Source organism: Notechis scutatus, chromosome 8, assembly GCF_049901735.1.
Source record: "Notechis scutatus isolate UNSWTSFEM ecotype Mainland chromosome 8, rNotScu1.2, whole genome shotgun sequence".
Lineage (NCBI taxonomy): Eukaryota > Metazoa > Chordata > Lepidosauria > Squamata > Elapidae > Notechis > Notechis scutatus.
Window position 1 is genome coordinate 24,862,921 of NC_142016.1, and position 24,141 is coordinate 24,887,061.

Consider the following 24,141-nt stretch of genomic DNA (forward strand, 5'->3'; position numbering starts at 1 on the left):
CGGAGAAGCTTGCAAATGGCGATCACATATTCACAGGGGGCTTGGCAATTGGGCAAACAGGTTACCAAGAGCCCAAATGCAGCCACGTGACCCAAGGTTGAGGAGGGGGTAGAGTATCAGGGGTAACTTCGAGGCTAGGTCTGAAATAGCTTTTTACAAGTCCATCGTAACTTTAAACCTTTGTTAAATAATCAGTCGTAAGTCGAGGACTACCCGTAGACAGCAGGGGTTTTTTAAAAAAAACAAAAATTATCATGGAGTTAATAATATGGGATGCATTCAGTTTCCTTCTTTTTCCCTACCCGAAAGCCCCCTTTTGCAACACAAATACATTCAATCTATATGTCAGCTTTGGAAGCTATATTGACACCAGGCGCTTCCACATTCTTGAGCCTGGGAAAATGGGAGGGGGGAATTTCTTGGAGCATATGTGGTTAGACATAATAGCATTCTTCTTCTAAGTCAAGGTCATGTTACCTCTGCACCTGGGTGAGAGAACGTCTCAAGCTGGGACGGATGGCGATTGGGGCATGTGATGCCATGAGAGGTGCAGGGGGTGGATTTTGTAGTTTTTACTTATTGCAAGGAAGCCCGGAACTTTCAGATTCGGGATTCCCCAGATGTGCCAGTTTACTACCCAAATAAAACAGAACTTTTGAGAAGATAGACATCTTCTCAAAAGTTCTGTTTTATTTGGGTAGTAAATTTGTCTCGGAGTTATTGTTTGGAGTGGAGGTTTTCTGGAACGCTGGCACTATATATATATATATATATATATATATATATATATATATATATATATATATATATATATATATATATATATATATATATATATATATATATATATATATATATATATATATATATATATATGGCTTTTCAACCAAGCAATTTCAACCAAACATGGTAGACAGATGACTTATCCTCTGGAAACAAATACTGTGGGGGTAAGATGCCCCTAAACACTCCTCGGGGTGTGAGTGTGTGCCTTAAAACGGCTTCTACTGTACAGCACAGTGGAGTTGCCATGGTAATGGCTTCACAGGGTAACGGCTTCGCAGTACTCCACAAGGGGGCTCCTTCTGGTAAGGGGGATTGGTTCTAATGGGCCCTCAGCCCTCCAAGGAAACATCAGGCGATTGGCCAAGTGCAATCAAACGCTACAAACATGAAACACCAGCGTAGACAAGAAACTCCCGAGGAGAGGAATAGAAGACTTAGGTGACACTGCGCGAGAGAGCAACTACATCTACAACTTCGGAGACAGTACAACAGCGTGAGGCCTGACTAAAGGGTAAGAGAGATAGAGCTACTACATCTAGAACTTCAGAGACAGTACAACATTCCTTTTCCTGTCTAATACAGAATTGGGATAAATAAATAGCTAGGCAATGCCAGGTTATCACCTATATATAAATAAATTAAAACAAGAGTGCAACGGAATCTCGACGTGCCCATCCCTTCCATGGGGCGATTCCCATTTCCGAACTGGTTGTCGCCACTCACATGCAGGATGTATCGAGCATGTTGTTGTGTCCTGCTGGGCCTTGGCTCCTCACCACCTCCAAGATTTCTGTGATCACCTCCTCCAAGTGCGGGTCCAGGTGAAAAGCCTCCGGATAGTTCACAAGCCAGTAGCTGAAAAAAGAGAAAGAGGTTCCAGGTTGGAGCTGCATGCTTGACTGGAGAATTCTGGGAGTCAAAGTACCCCACATCTTAACGTTTACTAGTTTGCTGACTGGGGAATTCTGGGAGTTGGTCCATATATCTTAAAGTTGACTAGCTTGCGGCTGAGGAATTCTGGGAGTTAAAGTCTACACATCTTAAAGTCTACTAGCATGCTGATGGAGAATTCTGGGAATTGAAATCCACACATCTTAAAGATTTACTAGCTTGCTGACCGGGGAATTCTGGGACTTGAAGTCCACAAATCTTAAAAGTTTACTAGCTTGGCGGCTGGGGAATTCTGGGAGTTGAAGTCCATATCTTAAAGTTTACTAGCTAGCTTGGTGGCTGGGGAATTCTGGAAGTTAAAGTCTACACATCTTAAAATCTACTAGCTTGCTAACCGGGGAATTCTGGGACTTGAAGTCCACACATCTTAAAGATTTACTAGCTCAATGGCTGGGGAATTCTGGGAATTGAAGGCCACACATTTGAAATTGGCAAAGTTGAGAAACCTGGGGGCGGGGGGCGGGGGGGAGAAAAAAGACAGTGGAAAGAGAATTCAGACCGGACAAAGTGGCAGATCCTCAGCTGACGTGAAGGATTCTTGTCCTGAGCTGATTCCTGATATGTGATCCATAGAGTTAAGGCTTAATTTGTTCTCAACTACTTAGGGAAAGGATTCAGAAATCTATTTTGCAGAAATGCACTCCTCCCCCTTCCTTTCAACAGAGTCCCTTCACTATGTGAGACCTTCTAGCACAGGGTTGTCAAACTCAATTTTGTTGAGGGCCGCAACAGGGCTGTACTTCACCTTGTGGGGGGGCTGGGGGAGCGTGGCCAGGGGGACGTGGCCAGCTCGGCGTCACTCATCGAGGCTCCATTTCTGGCCACGATGGCTTCCTGCAGCCCTCTGCCAGTGAAAACAGAGCCCTGGGAGAACCCTCCCGAGCTCCTTTTTACTGGAAGAGCGCTGCAGGAGGCCGTCGTGACCAGAAACGGAGCCTGGGAGGCCTGCATATGATCCTCCCGAACTCCATTTTCATTGGCAGAGGGCTGCAGGAGGCTGTCGTGACCAGAAACGGAGCCCGGGAGGCCTGCATGTGATCCTCCCGAACTCCATTTTCATTGGCAGAGGGCTGCAGGAGGCCGTTGTGACCAGAAACGGAGCCCGGGAGGCCTGCATGTGATCCTCCCGAACTCCATTTTCATTGGCAGAGGGCTGCAGGAGGCCGTCGTGACCAGAAACGGAGCCCGGGAGGCCTGCATGTGATCCTCCCGAACTCCATTTTCATTGGCAGAGGGCTGCAGGAGGCCGTCGTGACTGGAAACGGAGCCCAGGAGGCCTGCGTGTGGCCCTCCCAAGCTCCGTTTTCACAGCCAGGTCCAGCCCACGGGCCTTGAGTTTGATACCCCTGTTCTAGCAGGACCCTATTAGCTAAGAGGACATAACGCTGGAACATTTTTTTCACATAGCTCCTGATCTGTTGGAGCATTTGAAGGTCAGGCTGCCTTCATCGTTCAGCAGTTCAATACTGCCTCCCGCTACAAAGCTTACACTAATTAACTGGCATAATTGCTCCCTGGGGAGTTAATTCTCGAGGAGCCCCAGTAATTCACCCAGAAATTGTTCACTGGGAATTGTCATTCGTTGCAAGTGCTAAAACTCAAGATCCTTTTTGTGCTGGTTTAAAAAAAAAAAAAATCAGAACGCCGCTGAAGTATATAATGCTTGTTCTAAAGCTGTTCCTATAGCTCCGGTTGGAGGCTGGACCAAAGAAATTTGCTAGCTTCCTATAATGCACAAAACCCCATATCCAGGTTCACATAATGTACTGTAAGAATAAACAGTATCATAGCCTGACTCATGCAGCCTCCTAAAATAACAGCATGGAAAAGAACCAACCCATTTTATGCAAAGTCAGTCCCTTTAGAACTGATTTTGTAATTGTAATTTCTTGTCAAGGAATCCTCGACCTTGTCACCACTAGCAAGCAATCCTTTTGCCTTTCTTGGAACGTTTAAATCTAAGAACTTTTCTTTACATTTAAGTTCTATTGTTTCCACTGTTTTACATACGGCATTTTATTCAGTGTTCAGTGTGCCTGGGGTCCCCTTTGGTGAGACGGGCAGCATGCAATTTTAATAAATAAATGGATGAATAAATGAATATGAAAACTGTTTCATATCCAACAATTGCCACCATCTCCTTGGAAAGACATTCTAGGACAGATGTCAGCAACCCGCAGCTCTGGAGCCGCATGCAGCTCTTTGGGCTCCCTGTTGGGTGATTTCCACACTGGGTGGCCCGCCCTTCGCCCTCGCCTCCCAGTCACTCCTCACCATGCCTGAGACGGTAAAACACAAAAAACAGAAATGATATGGAGGGAGGGAGGGAGGGAGGGAGGGAGGGAGACCCATTTCCCACAGAAAACACTGGGAGCCCCAAAATCTGGGTAGGTGTGGCGTGGCTTGGGTCATGTGACTGTTCTGACCCAGGCTTCATAAATCAAAATTAATCACAAACTTGTTTTAAAAGCAAAACCTATTGGAATTGTTTCAATTCTCAGCCAGAACTAATCTTAAACAGTCCCCCAAGATAAGCACACACCTTTCAGTTATGTGGAATGCTGCCAAAAACAGAAATATCCAATTAACTATAAAATAAACCAACCAAAGCACAAGAAAAAAACCAACCAAAGCACACAGAGAACTCAGAACCGATCGAACTACTTTGCTTCCTGCAAAGGTTTCATCATTTAGGCCTGACTATTATCCCTTATGGGAGGGGCCATCACCTCCCAGCCTTACTCCTGAGTCGCCCTTTTTGTTTCAGCTGCTCTCGCCTTCTAGCAGCTCTGTGCACACGCACACTGGGAACGGGCTCCCCTGGGTCCTCGGCCTAGCTGCTGCCAGACTCTGGAAGCTCCGGAGTCAGCACCCCACTCCCAGATGGTCCTCACTCCATCTCTGCATCGGAAGCAGGACCCTCGTCCGAGTCCTCCCCAGACTCCCGGACTGGTCCCCGTTCTTCCCCGCTGCCCGATTCTGCTGCCATTTGCACCGGCTGCCAGCAAACCACAACAGTGAGTGACGTTGAATTGGCCAAACCCACTTAGGTTTTGTGGTTCCCGTTTTTTTTTCTTTTCTGTGGGAAATGAGTCCAAACGCCTCTTTCAGTGTTTAAGGTTGCAGACCCCTGAATCTAGGGAGTATCTATGGAGATTCTCAATCATCCAGGTCATGGTTGTCCCCAAAGTGCTTTTTTCAAGAGGCATCTGGACTTATCTTGGGTTTTCCTCAAAGATGTTCCGCTTCCAAGAACCGACATGCAGAACTGAAGAAGCTTCTTGGATGAGAAGCGAAACGACTTCGAGGAAAAACGAAGGTCAGCCCAGTCGCCTCTTGAAAAAAGCACCTCGGGGATATCTTCAGGAGAGATTCTTTGTGTTCTCCAAAAGGATATAAAGTCAAAAGACGTCGAGCAAGCTCTGCAGATGGGACGACCCAACTATGAACGGTTAGTGTCATGTTCACCATGAAGTCGCTGGTGCACAGCTTCCCGTCTATATCTGGAGAAGAAAGACAGGTGTTAGAGTGGATCTGTCGCTAGGCAGGAATGGAACTGAGCAGAAATGAGGAAAGCGAGCAGTCTGGGATTGATCTGCCTCATAATACAGTGCATTCCTGGTCTTTAAGAGTTTGGTCTAATGCTTAAGGTACCCAGGCTAGAAAGCAAGTAGACCGTGAGTTCTAGTCCCGCCTTAGGCATGAAAGCTAGCTGGATGTCTTTGGGCCAATCACCAGGAGACGGTGAATTCTAGTCCCGCCTTAGTAATGAAAGCCACCTTGGGTGAGTCCATCTTTTTCGCTCTCTCAGCCCTATCCACCTCACAGGGTTGTTGTTGTGGGGAAAATAGGAGAAGGAAGCTGTGTTGGATATGTTCTCCTCCTTGAGTTATTATACAAACCAACAATGAAAAAAAAAATTCCTGGATGGTAATCTGGACTATCTGTGGCATGATTTGCACTAGAATCAGCCTTGGTCTCTAGCCTTATGGAACGTCTTCTCCTCCCCCACCCTCCCTACCAGAATCAAAAAGGGGGTCTCCATCTCACCCCACCCCCTCCAGCCACAGTACCAAAGGAGCGAAGGCATTTCTCAATCAACTCCTCCAGAGTGCAGGAACGGTTCAGTTCTCCCAGGCTGATGCAGGCCAATGCCTGGTTGATCTCCCGGGGGTTGGGGCAGGTCATATGGCGTCGGCTCTTCCGCCGGTAGATCTTACTGGCTCCAGGGAGGGTGCTGGAATCCATCCTACCAGCGGCCTCGGTCCGCGATCTCCTGCAAAAGCAACAGCTCTGCTTATTGGCCATCGTCAACAACTTGGGAGAATCCCAGAGGTGGTATTCAGCTGGTTCACACCGGTTCTAGTGTACCGGTAGCAAAAATTTTGACTGGTTTGGAGAACCGGCAAATACTGCCTCTGACTGGTCCCGCCCACCTGCCTCTGCTCTTACCTCTCCTGTATTCTGTTGTTTCTTAGCTCCGCAGAGCGGATGGCTGCGCCTCAGCGGAGCTAAGAAACAGCTGTAAGTCGGTCTTAGACTCATTTGTGCGAGCACCCAGCATAGAACCGCGCATGCAGCTGATGATGCAGTTCTACAGAGGAATGATTGAGCCTGTCCTCTGCACCTCTATAACTGTCTGGTTTGGTTCTGCAACCCAATGAGACAGACACAGACTGCAGTGAGTAAATAGGACTGCAGAAAAAAAACATTGCTACCAATCTGCCTTCCATCGAGGACCTGTATCCTGCACGAGTCAAAAAGAGGGCTGTGAAAATATCCACAGACCCCTCACATCCCAGACATAAACTGTTTCAACTCCTGACGCTAGAACAACTAGACACAAGGAGAGATTTTTCCCCAAATGCCATCACTCTGCTAAACAAATAATTCCCTCAATGCTGTCCAACTATTTACAAAGTCTGCACTACTACTACTGTTAATCTTCTCATCACTCCTTATCACCCCTCCCTTCCCACTTGTGACTGTATGACTGTAACTTTGTCGCTTGTATCCTTACGATTTATATGGGCTGTTTCCTAGTAGGATTTGATTGCTTATTGTACCCTATGACTATTATTAAGTGTTGGACCTGATGATTCTTGACTCTTGACAAATGTATCTTTTCTTTTATGAACCCTGAGAGCATATGGACCAAGACAAATTCCTTGTGTGTCCAATCACACTTGGCCAATAAAAGAATTCTCTTCTCTTCTCTTCTCTTCTCTTCTCTTCTCTTCTCTTCTCTTCTCTTCTCTTCTAAATTCTATTCTATATTCTATATTCTATGTTCTATGTTCTATGTTCTATGTTCTATGATGTTCTATGTTCCAAATTCTATATTCTATTCTATTCTATTCTATTCTATTTTCAATTCAGCCCACCTCCTTCTCTGCTGTCCCTTTCTTCTTCTTTTGCCCTCAACCACTCCCAGCATTCGGCTCTTCTCCAGCGAGTCCTTCCTTCTCACGAGGTGGCCAAAGTCTTTGAGCTTCATCTTCAGGATCTGGCCTTCTCAAGAGCAGTCAGGGTGGGTCTCCTCTAGGACTGACCAGTTGAATGGCCTTGCAGTCCAAGGCAGGGTCCCCAACCACCGGTCCGTGGACGGTACCGATCCAGCGGAACAAGTCCTACCGGGCCGCTGGTTGCTGGCGCCGCGATCTTTTTGATGAAAAAGTGCTTCCGGTGAGCTTTTCCGGGTAGAAAGCTCACCGGAAGCACTTTCATCAAAAGATGGCGGCGCCAGTGCTCGGTGAGCTTTCCGGGTAGAAAGCCATTTCTCCCGGAAAGCTCACGGATGCTGCGCCGCCATCTTTTGATGAAAAAGTGCTTCCGGTGAGGTCACGGAAGCACTTTTTCATCAAAAGATGGCGGCGCCCAGCTGATGCGTACCGGGCGCGGCGCCAGCTGATGCCGGTGCCGGGCTGCGGCATAAAAAGGTTGGGGATCACTGGTCCAAGGGATTCACAGGAGCCTTTTCCAGCACCATAGAGTTAAAGGTAAAGGTTCCCCTCGCACATTCATTTCTGGTTGTTTCTGGCTCTAGGGGACGGTGCTCATCTCCGTTACAAAGCTGAAGAGCCAGTGCTGTCCAAAGACGTCTCCGTGGTCAGGTGACCGGCCTGACTGAATGCCTTTGAAGGCGCACGGAACGCTGTTCCCTTCCCGCCAAAGGGGTCCCTATTTTTCTACTTGCATTTTTTTGTTTACATGCTTTCGAACTGCTAGGTTGGCAGAAGCTGCTGGGACAAGGAGCGGGAGCTCGCTCCGTGACGCAGCCCAAGGGATTCGAACCGCCAAACTGCCAACCTTTCTGATCGACAAGCTCAGCGCTGCTGATCTTTAAAGAAGACCCCTCTTCAACTTTGCAGATGACAGTAAACCACCCAACTTGACGCAATATGTGGATGTGCTGAAGGTTTTTTGTTTTTTTCCCTCCTTACCCAACTTCCTTGTGTGTAGAGACAGCACAGCCCCTCCCTGCCTGCCTGCCTGCCTTCTCAGTCAAGCCAGACCTCTCCGCTTTGATCTCCGGGCGGAAAGCCAGCCTGTCTTTTGTTCTGGTGTCTCATCTCCACGACGCTGGGAGCCCTTATCCTACACTCTGATCAGCGGGAGGGTGTACTGAATCCAAACCAAGCATCTGTTTTTTTTTTTAGCCAAGTGGAATCAGGAACTGGCAGTGCACCGCGAAGCTTCTTTGCAAAATCTCCACACCGCCTTACTCCGAGTCAAATAATTCTGTTCAGCCTCAACAGCAGAGATAGATCCATGCAAAGGTGTTTGACGTGTTTTTTGCAAGTTAGCTAGTGAAATAGAACAGTGGTCCCCAACCTTTTTACGCGCGGCCCGGTATCCCCAACCTTTTTTATGGCGCGGCCTGGTACCAACATCAGCTGGGCGCCGCCATCTTGTTTTGATGAAAAAGTGCTTCCGGTGAGCTTTCTACCCGGAAAAGTTCACGGAAGCTCTGGCGCCGCCATCTTGTTTTGATGAAAAAGTGCTTCCGGTGAGCTTTCTACCCGGAAAAGCTCACCGGAAGCACTTTTCATCAAAACAAGATGGCGGCGCCGCAAACTCAGCGGCTCGGTAGGACTTGTTCCACGGACGGTGCGGTCCGTGGACGTGGTTGGGGACCCCTCAAATAGAAGACCGTGTAAATCTGGCGTGGGATACTAAAGACCATAAATGCAACAATAGAAGAGATATATATTTGCAGCTCAGGATTCAACAGTGGGATCCTTGGTCCTTTTCTCTGAGCTTGGTGGTTTTCTCGCGGACGTTTCATGACCAATTCATTAACACCTCCAGCTCGCGCTGATGATGTTACCTAGTTTGACAATGAAACGTCTACAAGAAAAGCACTGAAGCTCAGAGAGCCCCAAGGGCCTCCCCCCACCCCAGTCTAAATATAATCTTCATCTCTAAAATAGAAGGTTGAAGATTACAAGCTTCAATTGTACAATGACAATTCAATTCTTTTGAAATGAGCTTAGGAAGGTAACATGAAACCAAGCACACATCCCTTAAAAAAGAAAAAAAGAAAGAAAGATTTTCGTTCAAGGTGGGAAAAAACTTGAAATTTCCAAATGTAGCTGGGGCAGATTATCCAGGCCCCATCAGCCCTTGAGTGGAAGTATGGTTGCATCTTATCTCCCTCCCTCCCTCCATTCCATGATATGCAGTGGTTAGAGCGCAACATTGCAGGCTAACTCTGCCCACCGCCAGCAGTTCAATCCTGACTGACTCAAAGTTGACTCAGTCCTCCATCCTTCCAAGGTCGGTAGTATTATTGCTCTCCCTTCCTCCCTCCCTCCCTCCCTTCCTTCCTTCCTTCTTTCCTTCCTCCCTCCCTCCCTCCCTCCCTTCCTGCCTCCTTCCCTCCATTCCATGGTGCGCAGTGGTTAGAATGCAGCATTGCAGGCTGATTCTGCCCACAGCCAGGAAGTTCAATCCTGACCGGCTCAAGGTTGACTCAGCCTTCCGTCCTTCCAAGGTCAGTAAAACGAGGACCCAGATTGTTGGGGGGCAAGAGGCTGGCTCTGTAAACCGCTTAGAGAGGGACGTAAAGCCCTGAGAAGCTGTATATATAAGTCTAAGGGCTATTGCAATTGCTTTTTCCTGGACAGTCTCCGCTGATGGCCCGCAACAGACCGCTGAAGCAAACTGCTTGCAACCCTGTGCCACGATCTTGCACAAGTTCCTCAAATATCCATTTCAAGAGCTTGGCACGCACATACCCTGGCACGCACACACACACACACACACACACACACTCTGCAGCCTCATGTTGCCTGGCTGTTTCAAATGCCAGCTGTGCCTCAAGGAAAACAGGAGGCATGGTGGGCATTTCTGCCAAGTGCCCCCTCTCAGCCCCAAGGAAAGACCCTCTTCCGTCAGCCTGCGGCCCTTCCCTTCCCCACTACCCTCCCCACCCTACCCCAGTTCTCCAGTTTCCCCACCGCCGTCTTGTTGCCTGCTGCATCTTGCAGATCTCGTACTAGGAAGTTCCCTCTCGAAGCAAAACCATTTCCAACATCTCGAAAAACATCGCCGAGCTGAAAACGCCGGCTAGCCCGGGCTTGAGATGCGATTTGAGTCGTTTATTTAAGATTTTCGTTCTGATAAATGGCGGGGCGGTGGCTGCCACAGATGCAAAGGTTTCCAATCCTTCCGACGCACCGGATCGTACGGGGCCCGAGGGTGCCCTCCGTCAACATTATCCAAATGTGACAGCTGTCATCTCCCGATTTCAAGTTGGCTCTTTCCCTCTGAAGTTGTATGCCAGGTTGAAAAGAAACTTACCTGCGGGCGTTCAGCCATAAGGGGCCCCAGGTTGCAGGTAAGAAGTAAGAACTAAGTGCCAGGTAAATAGATCGTCTCTCCTGCTTTTCTACGCAGTGGGAGAACTCCCGAGTAATTCCAGAGAGAGAAAAAAATAGCCTTTTTTTCCCAGGACACAAAGGAAAGAAGAAGAAAAAAATCTTGGCCCCCTTTTTAAGTTTCGGGCTCAGCAACCTAAAACTTTCCAGATGCCCACTAACCCAGTGCCTCTCCCAAACTGGCACCTTGTGAAAGATTAATTTCATACGACCGAAGGATGTATTATGGGAGAGCGACTCCTTCTTTTCCACACCAATGCAAAAGAGGAGAAGTGACAAAATGAAGTTGTGTTCACCTTACTCAGAATGACACGGAACTTAGAAAACACCAAGAAATTCCCGGTGACTAAGAGGAGGAGAAAGAAAAGGAAGGTTTCAAAGGCGTTCGGCTTACCGCTTGCTCTCCCGTCGTATCATAGTTCTTCCTTGTTTTGGCTAGCTCACCAGGGTCCTTTTTCCTTTTAGCCTGCTGTTGTGACCATTAGGGCGGGTTGCCTCCTTCGCTTGGAATTTCTCTGCCAAACGCCAGAGACGTTTCCGTCAGCGGGAGCGCGGCACAGACAAGTCGGACGGCTGAGATGCTAGCTGGCTGCAAGGCAGCTGAGTCAAAAACCAACTGGTTGGTTTTGTGCTGATGTGGAGTTAAAAGGAACTGGATTACACATGTGATGTGGGGTGTGTGTGTGTGTGTGTGTGTGTGTCTGGAAAAAAGTAGAACTAAATCTTAGTTTTCACTCTATGGCTAGTCAGAGAGGTTCCCGCGCATGGAGCTTTGCTCATTAGGCCAAATCCAACAGGTGCATTTTTTTTCTTCCTGTGATGGTGGTTTTAACTCTACAAGGTAGAGTTAAGTCCTCAACTTACAGCTGATAGTTCAGTCATCCTCTCATTCTATGACCCCAGAATCCCTTGCGGGCTGGAGTCTGGGCAACTGAAAGGAGCTGAGTATTTACTGGCCAGATGCCCTTCTTGTCACCGATGCGGACTTATATTCGGCAGATAAATTCTCATCGTGCGCAGAGGGAGAAATATCTGCCTCTACCCGGGATTGAACTCACAGCCTCCTGATGGTGAGGCGAGAGCTCCACCTCTAAGTCACCGCACCACTACAACGGATAGTTTAGTCACCCTGTCAAGTTACAACAGCATGGAAAAAAGGGTTGTCATTGTATTCCCCACAGCAACGTGATCAAAATTCTGGCGCCCGGCACAGATTTATGACCGTTGCCATGTCCTGGGTTCAAGGGTTTGCCACTTGCAACCTTCCCTGCCAGCTTCCAACCAGCCAAGTTAATGGGGGAAGCCTGATTTGCTTAAATGACCATGTGATTCACTTAACAACGGTAGTGATTTGCTGAACAATGGTGGCCAACCCGGACATAAAATCAGGCATGGCCCATTCAGCAACTGCCTTGCTTAGCCCTGCAAATTCTGCACCCAATTCTGGTTGTAAACTGAGGAGTACTTGTACAGATAGTTCTTGACTTACAACCCCAATGGCACCCCAAATTTCTGTCGCTAAGTAAGACATCTGTTCAGTGAGTTTTGCCCCATTTTTGCGACCTTTCTGGCCACCCTTGTTAAGTGAATCCCTGCAGTTGTTAAGTTAGTCACACGGTTCTTAAGTGAATCTGGCTTTCCCGTTGAATTTGCTCATTAGAAGCTCTGAAAAAAAAGGTATCACCTGACCCTGGTCATTGTAACCGTCATAAATCCTTTCCTCTTTCTTCTTTCCTCTCCTCTTCCCTCTTTTTCCTCTCCTTTCCACTTTCCTCTCCTCTTTCCCTTTTTCCTCTCCTCTTTCCTCTCCTTTCCTCTTTCCTTTCCACTTTCCTCTCCTCTTTCTTCTTTCCTTTCCTCTTTCCTCTCCTCTTTCCTTTTTCCTCTCCTCTTTCCTCTTTCCTTTCCTCTTTCTTCTCCTCTTTCCTCTCCTCTTTCCTTTTTCCTCTCCTCTTTCCTTTCCTTTCCTCTTTCCTCTTTCCTCTCCTCTTTCCTTTTCCTTCCTCTTTCCTCTTTCCTCTTTCCTCTTTCTTTCCTCTTTCCTCTCCTCTTTCCTTTTTCCTCTCCTCTTTCCTCTTTCCTTTCCTCTTTCCTCTCCTCTTTCCTTTTTCCTCTCCTCTTTCCTCTCCTTTCCTCTTTCCTTTCCTCTTTCCTCTCCTTTCCTCTTTCCTTTCCTCTTTCCTCTCCTCTTTCCTCTCTTTCCTCTTTCCTTTCCTCTTTCCTCTCCTCTTTCCTCTCCTCTTTCCTCTCCTTTCCTCTTTCCTTTCCTCTTTCCTCTCCTCTTTCCTCTCCTCTTTCCTTTTTCCTCTCCTCTTTCCTCTCCTTTCCTCTCCTCTCCTCTTCCCTTTCCTCTTTCCTTTTTCCTCTCCTCGTAGCCAGGCCCTGAGTCCACCCGTTGAGCTGAACCAATGACCATTTTTTCTAACCATGCCTCGTTGACCAAACCTCTCTTAGCATTTATTACACAAACCATGCTGAAGGAGGAAAACACAATGGTGGTTTAGCTTCACAAAAACCCTCGGCCAAGCCCAGGAGAAGAAGGCGGTCAAGCACAGGGGAGAAAGAAAAAAAAAAGGAACAAGCGTCTTTCCATTGGTCCCGCTTGCTTTCCTCAGCTATTTGATCAGCCTACTTGAGCAGGTGAGATGGTTCCCCTCTGTAGCAGGAGGAGCTGATGCTCCCTAAAGAAGAAGGTGTAAAAAAAAAATCACAGGAGTAGAGCCTAATAAAGGGGAAAGAGAAGTTGGTTTTCCTTCTTGCAACCCAGCTAACGCTATCAGGTTTAAGAATAATTAACACCCCACCCCACAAATATAAGATAACAGAATAACAGGCCAACCGAGTTGGAAGGGATCTTGGAGGTCTTCTAGCCCAACCCCTTTCTTCCAATACGAGTTTACTCCGGGAAATAACATTTTGCAACGCATCCCACATGGTTGATTCTTACTTGCCTCCATTCCCAGGCCTCCAGCCCATCCAGTAACAAAATGCAAACAGTCTGATTTTCCATTTATTTTATTTTATCATTTATTTTATCCCTTCGGCTCATTTTATTTTCCTTTCACAAGTGCTCTTCTTTCCGTCCTTTTCCAGGAGAGTTATGCCTCTTTAAATATTTGTTTCTTTCCCCCTCTGCAGAGAATTTATAAATAGGATATGCCTTTTTTTTTTTTCCTGTCTTTCTTCCGAAGCCTGTTGGGTTGTGTTTTGTTTTTTTTAACCTTCCTCATTGTGGTTACGCTTGTAGGTGGGGAAAACCTAAACTTGGTGTTTCTTAAAAGAGAGACTAGTTCAAAGGAAAGGAAGACCAAATCTGTTGTGCATTGTGGAAAGGTATATAGATAAGCCCTGAAGTTGAAACAGTTTAGTGTGTGTGTTTTTTTAAAATTGCTAATTGGGTTTTGTTTTTTGTTTTGGGTTAAGAAAAGATTCTAGTTAGAAAACATTCTGAGGTCTTTTTACGTGGGGGGAAAAAAAGATCAACCTCTTTTAGAAAGTGGAAAAACCAGAAATTTAATATGGGGCTCCCCAAATTAAGAATGTGGTTCCGTCGGTCTTACTTGAATGTGGTTGACTTGGGAAAAGGAGCTACATCTCAACCTCAGTTGTAGGCCCTGGGAATTTTGAGTTGACTAATTTGGCTGGCTTGGGCTTCCTTCCAATCTGTTGTATTTTGCTCTCGCCTTGCCCTGCTCGGCTTCCAAACTTGCTCTTAAAGGGTCTTGTGTGTTTCCCAGCCATGAAAAAGATCATTTTTTTTAAGCCATGCAGACTACCTTGTGTGAAATGTAACGTCGTGCCTAGCAAGGACCATGTCGAGTTCAGAGAACAAACCAAGCAAATTCTCTCAAGCCATCATCTCTTTTCTTGCCAGCAGTGGCATTGGTGTCTCTCCTTCCAAGACCAGTCCCAGACAGGTGAGTAAGGCCTTGTCTGAAGAGTTAAAAGGGGCTTCATTACAAAAAGTATAATTTCCTTGGAGTCCATCTTGAGTCTGCTAGAACAGCAGGAGAATAGAAGAACAGAGTCCTAAGGGACTTTGGAGGTCTTCTAGTCCAACCCTAAAGCAGCGGGAGACTTTATAACTCCAAACTTGGCAACTTTAAGACTTGAGGACTCCAAACTTGGCAACTTGTAGACTCCAAACCTGTCAACTTAAAGACTTGTAGACACCAAACTTGGCAACTTTAAGACTTGTAGACTCCAAACTTGGCAACTTTAAGACTTGTGGACTTCAAATTTGGCAACTTTAAGACCTGTGGACTTCAACTCCCAGAATTGCTCAGCCAGCTTCTCTGGGAGTTGAAGTCCACAAGTCTTAAAGTTGCCAAGTTTGGGGACCCCTGTCCAGTCTCTTCTTAAACCTCCAGTGTTGGAGCACTCACAACTTCTGAAGGAAAATTGTTCCATTGATTAATTGATCTGAGATTACAGAATAAGACTTGGAAGGGACTTTGAAGGCCTTCTAGTCCAACCCCCTTCTCAAGCAGGAGACCGTATGCCATTCCAGACAAATGGCTGCCCAAATCTCTTTTTGTTTGTGACAACCAGTGTGAACCGGTCTCAGCCCACCTCTGGTCCTAAGTGCCCAAACCGGTTGTAAGTCACTTTTTTCAGTGCTGTGGTAAATTCGAAGGGTCACGAAATGAGCTTTTGTAAGTCGAGGACTAACTGTATCCTCCCAATGTTCCAGGTTGCTGGGCTATAAACGTCAGTGGATTTTTTTTTTACAAAATTGCACCGTCTAAAGGAAATAAATATGTAGCTATCAAGGCAACAGTTTGACGGTTTAATTGCTCTTTCCTTTGTTACAGAAGGCTCCAACGGGGCGTTTTCCAACCTCGGGGCTGTTTGGCATCCCGCTACCCTCGTTGCGTCCTTCGCAACATGTCGAAGGTGTGCCAGAGTGAGTAATGCTGGATGCACTTCTCTACACATCCTGGATAATCCCAAGAAAATGTTTTCCTCTCAATTAATTGGGGAAAAGAACTGTTGGGAACCGCAAACTCTAATTCGGGAGAAGGGTGTGACGTCACTTCTGTCTGCGCTAAGGAAATAAGAAGCATTACTGCCAATAGAAGAGACTCTTTGTAGGTCAGGGTTGAATGGTGGGGTCCTTGGTGCTCCTGGAGTTTGGTGATTTCCTTGCAGATGTTTCATGACCCAATGAGGTAGTATGATCAGTGCTTTGTCTACAGAGTTTACAGCGAGCAGACCACACCTGTGTACCACTGACGATGTTTCTTAGTGGGGTCATGAAATGCCTGCAAGAGAACAGCCAAACTCAGAAAGCACCAAGGATCCCACAGTTCCTCCTCCTCTCCAGACCCCACACCCTTCTAACACTGATAATCTTATCTAGTTGGATAATGAAATGTCTGCCAGAAAATCACCAAGCTCAGAGAGCACCAATGACCCTACAGTCCTCCTCCTCCTCCTCCTCCTCCTCCTCCTCCTCCTCCTCCTCCTCCTCCTCCTCCTCCTCCTCCTCCTCCTCCTCCTCCTCCTCCTCCTCCTCCTCCTCTCTAGACCCAACACCCTTCTAGTACTGATAATGTTACCTAGTTGGATAGTGAAATGTCTGCAAGACAACAGCCAAGCTCAGAGAGTACCAAGGACCCTACAGTCCTCCTCCTCCTCCTCCTCCTCCTCCTCCTCCTCCTCCTCCTCCTCCTCCTCCTCCTCCTCCTCCTCCTCTCTGCAAATCCCACCTCCTTCTAGCACTGATGATGTTACCTAGTCAGGGAAACAACCAAGCTCAGGAAGCATTACTGTCTCCTATGAGTCCTTGCAAGAGAATTCACACCTGCTTTTTTAATTCAGCGCTGAACAATAAGATTCGAACCAGTAACCAAAGAGAGGTGACGATTGGTACAGAATAACCCTTAAAAACTGAGTGCTGGTTTCCGGTTGGTTCATGCAAGGAACTGACCTGGATTTGATGGTTGAATGGACTTCAAAGCAAAATATGTCACTGGCTGGATCTGCAAAGAAGAATTCACCCATAGGGGTGTGTGTGTGTGTGTGTGCACCCCAGGATGTAGTGACATGTAACACATGTGACTGCCTCGGCCTGAGCTCCTCCACCCATCTCTTCCCTTCTCTTAGTAATTCCACGGTGGAAGCACACCAGCCCTTTCCTTGTCTTACTCCTCCAACCAGGTGGAGGCTCATCCAATTAACTCCGTGTTTGTGTTCCCCCGTCCCAGGTTTCTAGTGGACGCCTGCGAGCATCTCCGACCCCATCTTCACCTCGAGGGCCTTTTCCGGAAATGCGGTTCAATGACACGGATCAAAGCTTTAAAGGTAAAAGCGATGGAATGGCAGCCAAGCGAGTCGTTAGTGTGAAAAACTTTCTTTTTTTTTTTAGTACCGTTGTAACTTTTGAACAGTCACTTGACGGATAGTTGTATGTTGACGATTTGGGACCTTTTTTTTTTAAATGGATATCAATAAATTTGAGATTCTCTTTAGGTAAAGAAACTTGATAGGCTGTCTGAAGAAACAAAAGACTCCATTCCATGAAAAAATAAGCTGGAGGGAGTGACTTAATTGTAATTTAATTAATTAGGATGGATTTTTTTAAAAAAAGATATATGTATTACTAAAAAGCTTTAAGTTAACAGATAACAGATAATCAGAGTTGGAAGGGACCTTGTAGGTCATCTAGTCCAACCCACCCACCCCCAGCAGGAGGCCCTACACCATTTCTGACAGATGGCAGTCCAATCTCTTCTTGAAAGCCTCCAGTGATGAAGCTCCCATAACTTCTGAAGGCAACTTCTGTTCCATGGGTTGATTGTTCACCTTTTTTGTAAAGTACAGCTGAACAATATCTTAAAGTTGATAAAATATTATGGGCTAGATTCAAAAGTACGAGAATGAATGATATACAGTATTATTCCTCACAGCAAGGGAAGCTGAGATGTTTCTTTTTTCCAAATAAGAAATTACCAGTATATTTAATTTGGTCTCTAGTTTGAAATTGCTTCCAGATTTTCTGTTGGCGATGAGAAAAAAATAAATAAATGAAACTTTGATTCTGTTTTTTGTAAACCAGATAGGCTTATTGTTATAGAAATGGCTTGTACACACTGTTGCAAAAAAGCAAAAAGTTGTGGTTGTAATGTCGTTGCCAAAGAGAGTTGGAAGTTGGTGCCTTTTTCCTTTTTTCTTCTTCTTCTCCCGTACACTATAGCCGTATCTTTTTCCTTTCCTCTCTTCTTATTTTTCCATTTTTTTCTTCCTTTCTATTTTATACATCAATAAACTAATACAAAGTTTTAACTCGGAGGATTAGCTGTAGTCGTAAGCTTGGGAATGGGTCAGTGGTGGGATTCAAAATTTTTTACTACCGGTTCGGTGGGCGTGGCTTGGTGGACGTGGCATGGCGTGGCTTGGTAGGTGTGGCTTGGTGGGCGTGGCAGGGGAAGGATACTGCAAAATCCCCATTCCCTCCCCACCCCACTAACCTGCTTTCCAGCTCCGTTCTCCTGTGCAGGGCAACCAAAGGAGACCCAGCCAATCAGCTGGGATTCAATGGGAGGCGGAGCATAGATGGGGGCGGTGCCAGTCAGAGGGGGTCTTTGCCGGTTCTCTGAACGACTCAAAATTTCCGCTACCACCTCTGGACTATTTGCCTTAACACGTGGAATTCCACATCTCGCCCCACCTTACAAAATGAAGCGATAAAGGGTTTAATTGAGAGCCACCTGGGAGCTTGGCGGTCTCTAGTTTAAAACCAGCAAAATTATTTAGGAAAAAAGGATTCCTGCAGAATGTCTACAGAGAATCTCCGTCGTCCAGGCCATGGTTGTCCCAAGGGTGTTTTGTCCAAAAGGCATCTGGACTTTCCTGGTTTTTCCTCAAAGCCGTTTTGCTTCTCATCCAAAAACCAAAGAGCCATTCTTGGATGAGAAGTGAAATGGCTTCGAGGAAAAACCAAGGAAGTCCAGGTGTGTTTTGAAATGAGCCCTTGGGATTCCTAGAGGATTTGAGGGGATTTTCTTAGTTTTGGAGTGTCCCCACCAATTATCTCAGAATAATTCTTCTTGGGATTATGGAGAGCTTGCATCTTTCTCCTCTGTTTTCTCCTTTCCCCTTTTCCTTTCTCCTCTTCCTTTCCTCTCCTCTCCCTCTCCTTCCTTCCTCCCTTCCTTTCCCTTTCCCTTTTCCCTCTTCCCATCCCTTCCCTTTCCAACTATTATTGGAAACAGGATGTTGCTGCTGGATTATTCCAGTCTCTGACGACAAGCCAGGAAGTATGGATTTTGTAGTCCCACTCATCTGGAAGGCACCAGTTTCAGGAAAATCAAATCTAGTTGACTGGGGGGAAACCCTCATTCTCTCCAACCCTTCTGATCTGCTTTCTTAACAATGATCTAAGTTGGCCAGTGTCCCCTTTTCAGCCCGGGAAAGATTGCCTGGGTCTTCAGGTACCACAGGCCAGGACTGGGAGCTACAGGGATAGGATGCAGGACCTTAAGGAGCCCTACGGATTTTGTAAGGTCTTCCAATTTGAAGTGCAAAAGACTGGAGGCTCAAACATACGATGAACAGTTGCAGGAACTGGGTCTGGTTAGTCTAGGGAAGAGAAGGACCAGGGGAGACAGGATAGTATCTTCCAATATTTGAGGGGCTGCCCCAGAGAGGAGGAAGGGGGTCAAGCTATTTTCCAAGGCACCTGAAGTCCAGACAAGGAATAAGGGATGGAAACTGAACAAGGAGAGATTCAACCGAGAAATAAGGAGAAACTTTCTGACAGGGAGAACAATCAACCAACAGAACAGTTGGCCTTTAGAAGTTGTCAGAGCTTCATCCCTGGAAGCTTTCAAGAAGAGACTGGACTGCCATCGGTCAGAAATGGTGTAGGGTCTCCTGTTTGGGGGGGTGTCGGACTAGATGACCTACAAGGTCCCTTCCAACCTCTGTCTGTCAACCTGTTATTATTCTGTTATTCAGAAGTTGTGGGAGCTTCATCCATGGAGGCTTTCAGGGAGAGACTGGACACCTGTCAGAAACAGTGTACGGTCTCCTGTTTGGGAGGGGGGGTCGGACTAGATGACCTACAAGGTCCCTTCCCACCAGCGGTGGGATTCAAAAATGTTTACTACCGGTTCTGTGGGCATGGCATGGCTTGGTGGGCGTGGCTTAGTGGGCGTGGCAGGGGAAAGATATAGTCCCCTTCCCTCCCCCCATCCCACTAACCTGCTTTCCAGCTCCGTTCTCCTGGGCAGGGCAACCAAAGGAGACCCAGCCCATCCGTTGGGACTGGATGGGAGGCAGAGAAGAGATGGGGTTGGCCGGTTCTCCAAACTACTCCAAATTCCCGCTTTCGGTTCTCCAGAACTGGTCAGAACCGGCGGAATCCCACCTCTGCCTCCCACGCTGTTAATCTGTAAGATTTCGGCAACCTGGTTGGGATCGCTGGTGTTTCTGCCTTCCAGGCCCGGCTGGAAGCAGGCGAGCGCTGCCTGCACATGGCCCTCCCGTGCGATGTGGCCACTCTGGTAAAGCAATTTTTGAGGAGCCTCCCTGAACCCCTGATCCCCGCCGAGCTGCAAGGACCCCTTTGCCAGGTGCAGCAACGAAGCCGAGAAGATCGGGAGTCGCTGACCCTCCTGATCACCTGTCTGCTTCCCCCATGGAACTCCAGCATCCTCCGCTATTTTCTGAGCTTCCTGCAGGAGGTGGCGGCCAGGTGAGCCCCCCCCCCAAAAAAAACAGGGGATGTATTTGTTGATGGATTATTGACGGGTCTTGTTTCCATCCTGCCTTTATCATTTTGAATAAACGACTCGAGGCGGCGAATGCATCTAATCGTTCCTTCTCCACCTATTTCACCACAACAGCTTTATGAGGTGGATTGGGGTGAGAGAAAGTCACCTAGTTGGCTCTCCTGCCTAAGGGGAGACTAGAACTCCCTGTCTCCTGGTGATTGGCCCAGAGTCACCCATCTGTCTCTCCTGCCTAAGGTGAAACTAGAACTCCCTGTCTCCTGGTGATTGTCCCAGAGTCACCCATCTGTCTCTCCTGCCTAAGGTTGAAACTAGAACTCACTGTCTCCTGGTGATTGGCCCAGAGTCACCCATCTGTCTCTCCTGCCTAAGGTTGAAACTAGAACTCACTGTCTCCTGGTGATTGGCCCAGAGTCACCCATCTGTCTCTCCTGCCTAAGGTGAAACTAGAACTCACTGTCTCCTGGTGATTGGCCCAGAGTCACCCATCTGTCTCTCCTGCCTAAGGTTGAAACTAGAACTCACTGTCTCCTGGTGATTGGCCCAGAGTCACCCATCTGTCTCTCCTGCCTAAGGTGAAACTAGAACTCCCTGTCTCCTGGTGATTGTCCCAGAGTCACCCATCTGTCTCTCCTGCCTAAGGTTGAAACTAGAACTCACTGTCTCCTGGTGATTGGCCCAGAGTCACCCATCTGTCTCTCCTGCCTAAGGTTGAAACTAGAACTCACTGTCTCCTGGTGATTGGCCCAGAGTCACCCATCTGTCTCTCCTGCCTAAGGTTGAAACTAGAACTCACTGTCTCCTGGTAATTGGCCCAGAGTCACCCATCTGTCTCTCCTGCCTAAGGTGAAACTAGAACTCCTGTCTCCTGGTGATTGGCCCAGAGTCACCCATCTGTCTCTCCTGCCTAAGGTGAAACTAGAACTCCCTGTCTCCTGGTGATTGGCCCAGAGTCACCCTCTGTCTCTCCTGCCTAAGGTGAGACTAGAACTCACTGTCTCCTGGTGATTGGCCCAGAGTCACCCATCTGTCTCTCCTGCCTAAGGTGAAACTAGAACTCACTGTCTCCTGGTGATTGTCCCAGAGTCACCCCTCTGTCTCTCCTGCCTAAGGTGAGACTAGAACTCACTGTCTCCTGGTGATTGGCCCAGAGTCACCCATCTGTCTCTCCTGCCTAAGGTGAAACTAGAACTCACTGTCTCCTGGTGATTGGCCCAGAGTCACCCCTCTGTCTCTCCTGCCTAAGGTGAGACTAGAACTCACTGTCTCCTGGTGATTGTCCCAGAGTCACCCATCTGTCTCTCCTGCCTAAGGTGAAACTAGAACTCACTGTCTCCTGGTTGATTGGCCCAGAGTCACCCATCTGTCTCTCCTGCCTAAGGTGAGACTAGAACTCCCTGTCTCCTGGTGATTGGCCCAGAGTCACCCATCTGTCTCTCCTGCCTAAGGTGAGACTAGAACTCACTGTCTCCTGGTGATTGTCCCAGAGTCACCCATCTGTCTCTCCTGCCTAAGGTGAAACTAGAACTCACTGTCTCCTGGTGATTGTCCCAGAGTCACCCCTCTGTCTCTCCTGCCTAAGGTGAGACTAGAACTCACTGTCTCCTGGTGATTGGCCCAGAGTCACCCATCCGTCTCTCCTGCCTAAGGTTGAAACTAGAACTCCCTGTCTCCTGGTGATTGTCCCAGAGTCATCCATCTGTCTCTCCTGCCTAAGGTGAAACTAGAACTCACTGTCTCCTGGTGATTGGCCCAGAGTCACCCATCTGTCTCTCCTGCCTAAGGTTGAAACTAGAACTCCCTGTCTCCTGGTGATTGTCCCAGAGTCACCCCTCTGTCTCTCCTGCCTAAGGTGAGACTAGAACTCACTGTCTCCTGGTGATTGTCCCAGAGTCACCCATCCGTCTCTCCTGCCTAAGGTTGAAACTAGAACTCCCTGTCTCCTGGTGATTGGCCCAGAGTCACCCCTCTGTCTCTCCTGCCTAAGGTGAGACTAGAACTCCCTGTCTCCTGGTGATTGGCCCAGAGTCACCCCTCTGTCTCTCCTGCCTAAGGTGAGACTAGAACTCACTGTCTCCTGGTGATTGTCCCAGAGTCATCCATCTGTCTCTCCTGCCTAAGGTGAAACTAGAACTCACTGTCTCCTGGTGATTGGCCCAGAGTCACCCATCTGTCTCTCCTGCCTAAGGTTGAAACTAGAACTCCCTGTCTCCTGGTGATTGTCCCAGAGTCATCCATCTGTCTCTCCTGCCTAAGGTGAAACTAGAACTCACTGTCTCCTGGTGATTGGCCCAGAGTCACCCATCTGTCTCTCCTGCCTAAGGTTGAAACTAGAACTCCCTGTCTCCTGGTGATTGTCCCAGAGTCACCCCTCTGTCTCTCCTGCCTAAGGTGAGACTAGAACTCACTGTCTCCTGGTGATTGTCCCAGAGTCACCCATCCGTCTCTCCTGCCTAAGGTTGAAACTAGAACTCCCTGTCTCCTGGTGATTGGCCCAGAGTCACCCATCTGTCTCTCCTGCCTAAGGTTGAAACTAGAACTCCCTGTCTCCTGGTGATTGGCCCAGAGTCACCCCTCTGTCTCTCCTGCCTAAGGTGAGACTAGAACTCCCTGTCTCCTGGTGATTGGCCCAGAGTCACCCCTCTGTCTCTCCTGCCTAAGGTGAGACTAGAACTCACTGTCTCCTGGTGATTGGCCCAGAGTCACCCATCTGTCTCTCCTGCCTAAGGTGAGACTAGAACTCACTGTCTCCTGGTGATTGGCCCAGAGTCACCCCTCTGTCTCTCCTGCCTAAGGTGAGACTAGAACTCACTGTCTCCTGGTGATTGTCCCAGAGTCACCCATCTGTCTCTCCTGCCTAAGGTGAGACTAGAACTCCCTGTCTCCTGGTTGATTGGCCCAGAGTCACCCAGTTGGCTTTCCTGCCTAAGGTTGAAACTAGAACTCCCTGTCTCCTGGTGATTGGCCCAGAGTCACCCATCTGTCTCTCCTGCCTAAGGTTGAAACTAGAACTCCCTGTCTCCTGGTGATTGGCCCAGAGTCACCCATCTGTCTCTCCTGCCTAAGGTGAGACTAGAACTCCCTGTCTCCTGGTGATTGGCCCAGAGTCACCCCTCTGTCTCTCCTGCCTAAGGTGAAACTAGAACTCCCTGTCTCCTGGTTGATTGGCCCAGAGTCACCCATCTGTCTCTCCTGCCTAAGGTGAGACTAGAACTCCCTGTCTCCTGGTGATTGGCCCAGAGTCACCCATCTGTCTCTCCTGCCTAAGGTGAAACTAGAACTCCCTGTCTCCTGGTGATTGGCCCAGAGTCACCCATCTGTCTCTCCTGCCTAAGGTGAAACTAGAACTCCCTGTCTCCTGGTGATTGCCCCAGAGTCACCCATCTGTCTCTCCTGCCTAAGGTGAAACTAGAACTCCCTGTCTCCTGGTGATTGGCCCAGAGTCACCCATCTGTCTCTCCTGCCTAAGGTTGAAACTAGAACTCACTGTCTCCTGGTGATTGTCCCAGAGTCACCCATCTGTCTCTCCTGCCTAAGGTGAAACTAGAACTCACTGTCTCCTGGTGATTGGCCCAGAGTCACCCATCTGTCTCTCCTGCCTAAGGTGAAACTAGAACTCACTGTCTCCTGGTGATTGTCCCAGAGTCACCCATCTGTCTCTCCTGCCTAAGGTGAGACTAGAACTCACTGTCTCCTGGTTGATTGGCCCAGAGTCACCCATCTGTCTCTCCTGCCTAAGGTGAAACTAGAACTCACTGTCTCCTGGTTGATTGGCCCAGAGTCAC

General features: G+C 48.0%; 2 protein-coding genes and 1 long non-coding RNA gene across 7 annotated transcripts in view; 1 reads left to right on the forward strand and 2 right to left on the reverse strand.

The window, feature by feature from the left end:
- RASGRP4 (RAS guanyl releasing protein 4) overlaps positions 1 to 11,489 on the reverse strand; it is a 34,503-nt gene extending 23,014 nt beyond the window's left edge. The window contains exons 1-5 of one of the 2 annotated variants that reach the window (XM_087971219.1): positions 11,014 to 11,489; positions 5,811 to 6,013; positions 5,130 to 5,240; positions 2,237 to 2,294; positions 1,510 to 1,641 (exon numbers count right to left, since the gene is read on the reverse strand). In XM_087971219.1, the coding sequence (XP_087827345.1) occupies positions 1,510 to 1,641; positions 2,237 to 2,294; positions 5,130 to 5,240; positions 5,811 to 6,013; positions 11,014 to 11,036 (527 nt within the window). In that variant the 5' untranslated portion in view covers positions 11,037 to 11,489. Of the gene's footprint in view, positions 1 to 1,509; positions 1,642 to 2,236; positions 2,295 to 5,129; positions 5,241 to 5,810; positions 6,014 to 10,542; positions 10,887 to 11,013 lie in introns of those variants that run through there. The other variant, XM_087971220.1, reaches the window with a different exon arrangement.
- The window catches only part of LOC148129979 (uncharacterized), a 63,990-nt gene that overhangs the window by 33,360 nt on the left and 6,489 nt on the right, over positions 1 to 24,141 (reverse strand). The window lies entirely within an intron of this gene.
- Positions 7,893 to 24,141, forward strand: part of LOC113426112 (uncharacterized) — a 37,254-nt gene continuing 21,005 nt past the window's right edge. For 3 of the 4 annotated variants that reach the window (XM_087971221.1, XM_087971222.1, XM_087971223.1), the window contains exons 1-4: positions 7,893 to 8,155; positions 15,434 to 15,525; positions 16,829 to 16,925; positions 20,066 to 20,319. In XM_087971221.1, the coding sequence (XP_087827347.1) occupies positions 16,902 to 16,925; positions 20,066 to 20,319 (278 nt within the window). In that variant the 5' untranslated portion in view covers positions 7,893 to 8,155; positions 15,434 to 15,525; positions 16,829 to 16,901. Of the gene's footprint in view, positions 8,156 to 15,433; positions 15,526 to 16,828; positions 16,926 to 20,065; positions 20,320 to 24,141 lie in introns of those variants that run through there. The other variant, XM_087971224.1, reaches the window with a different exon arrangement.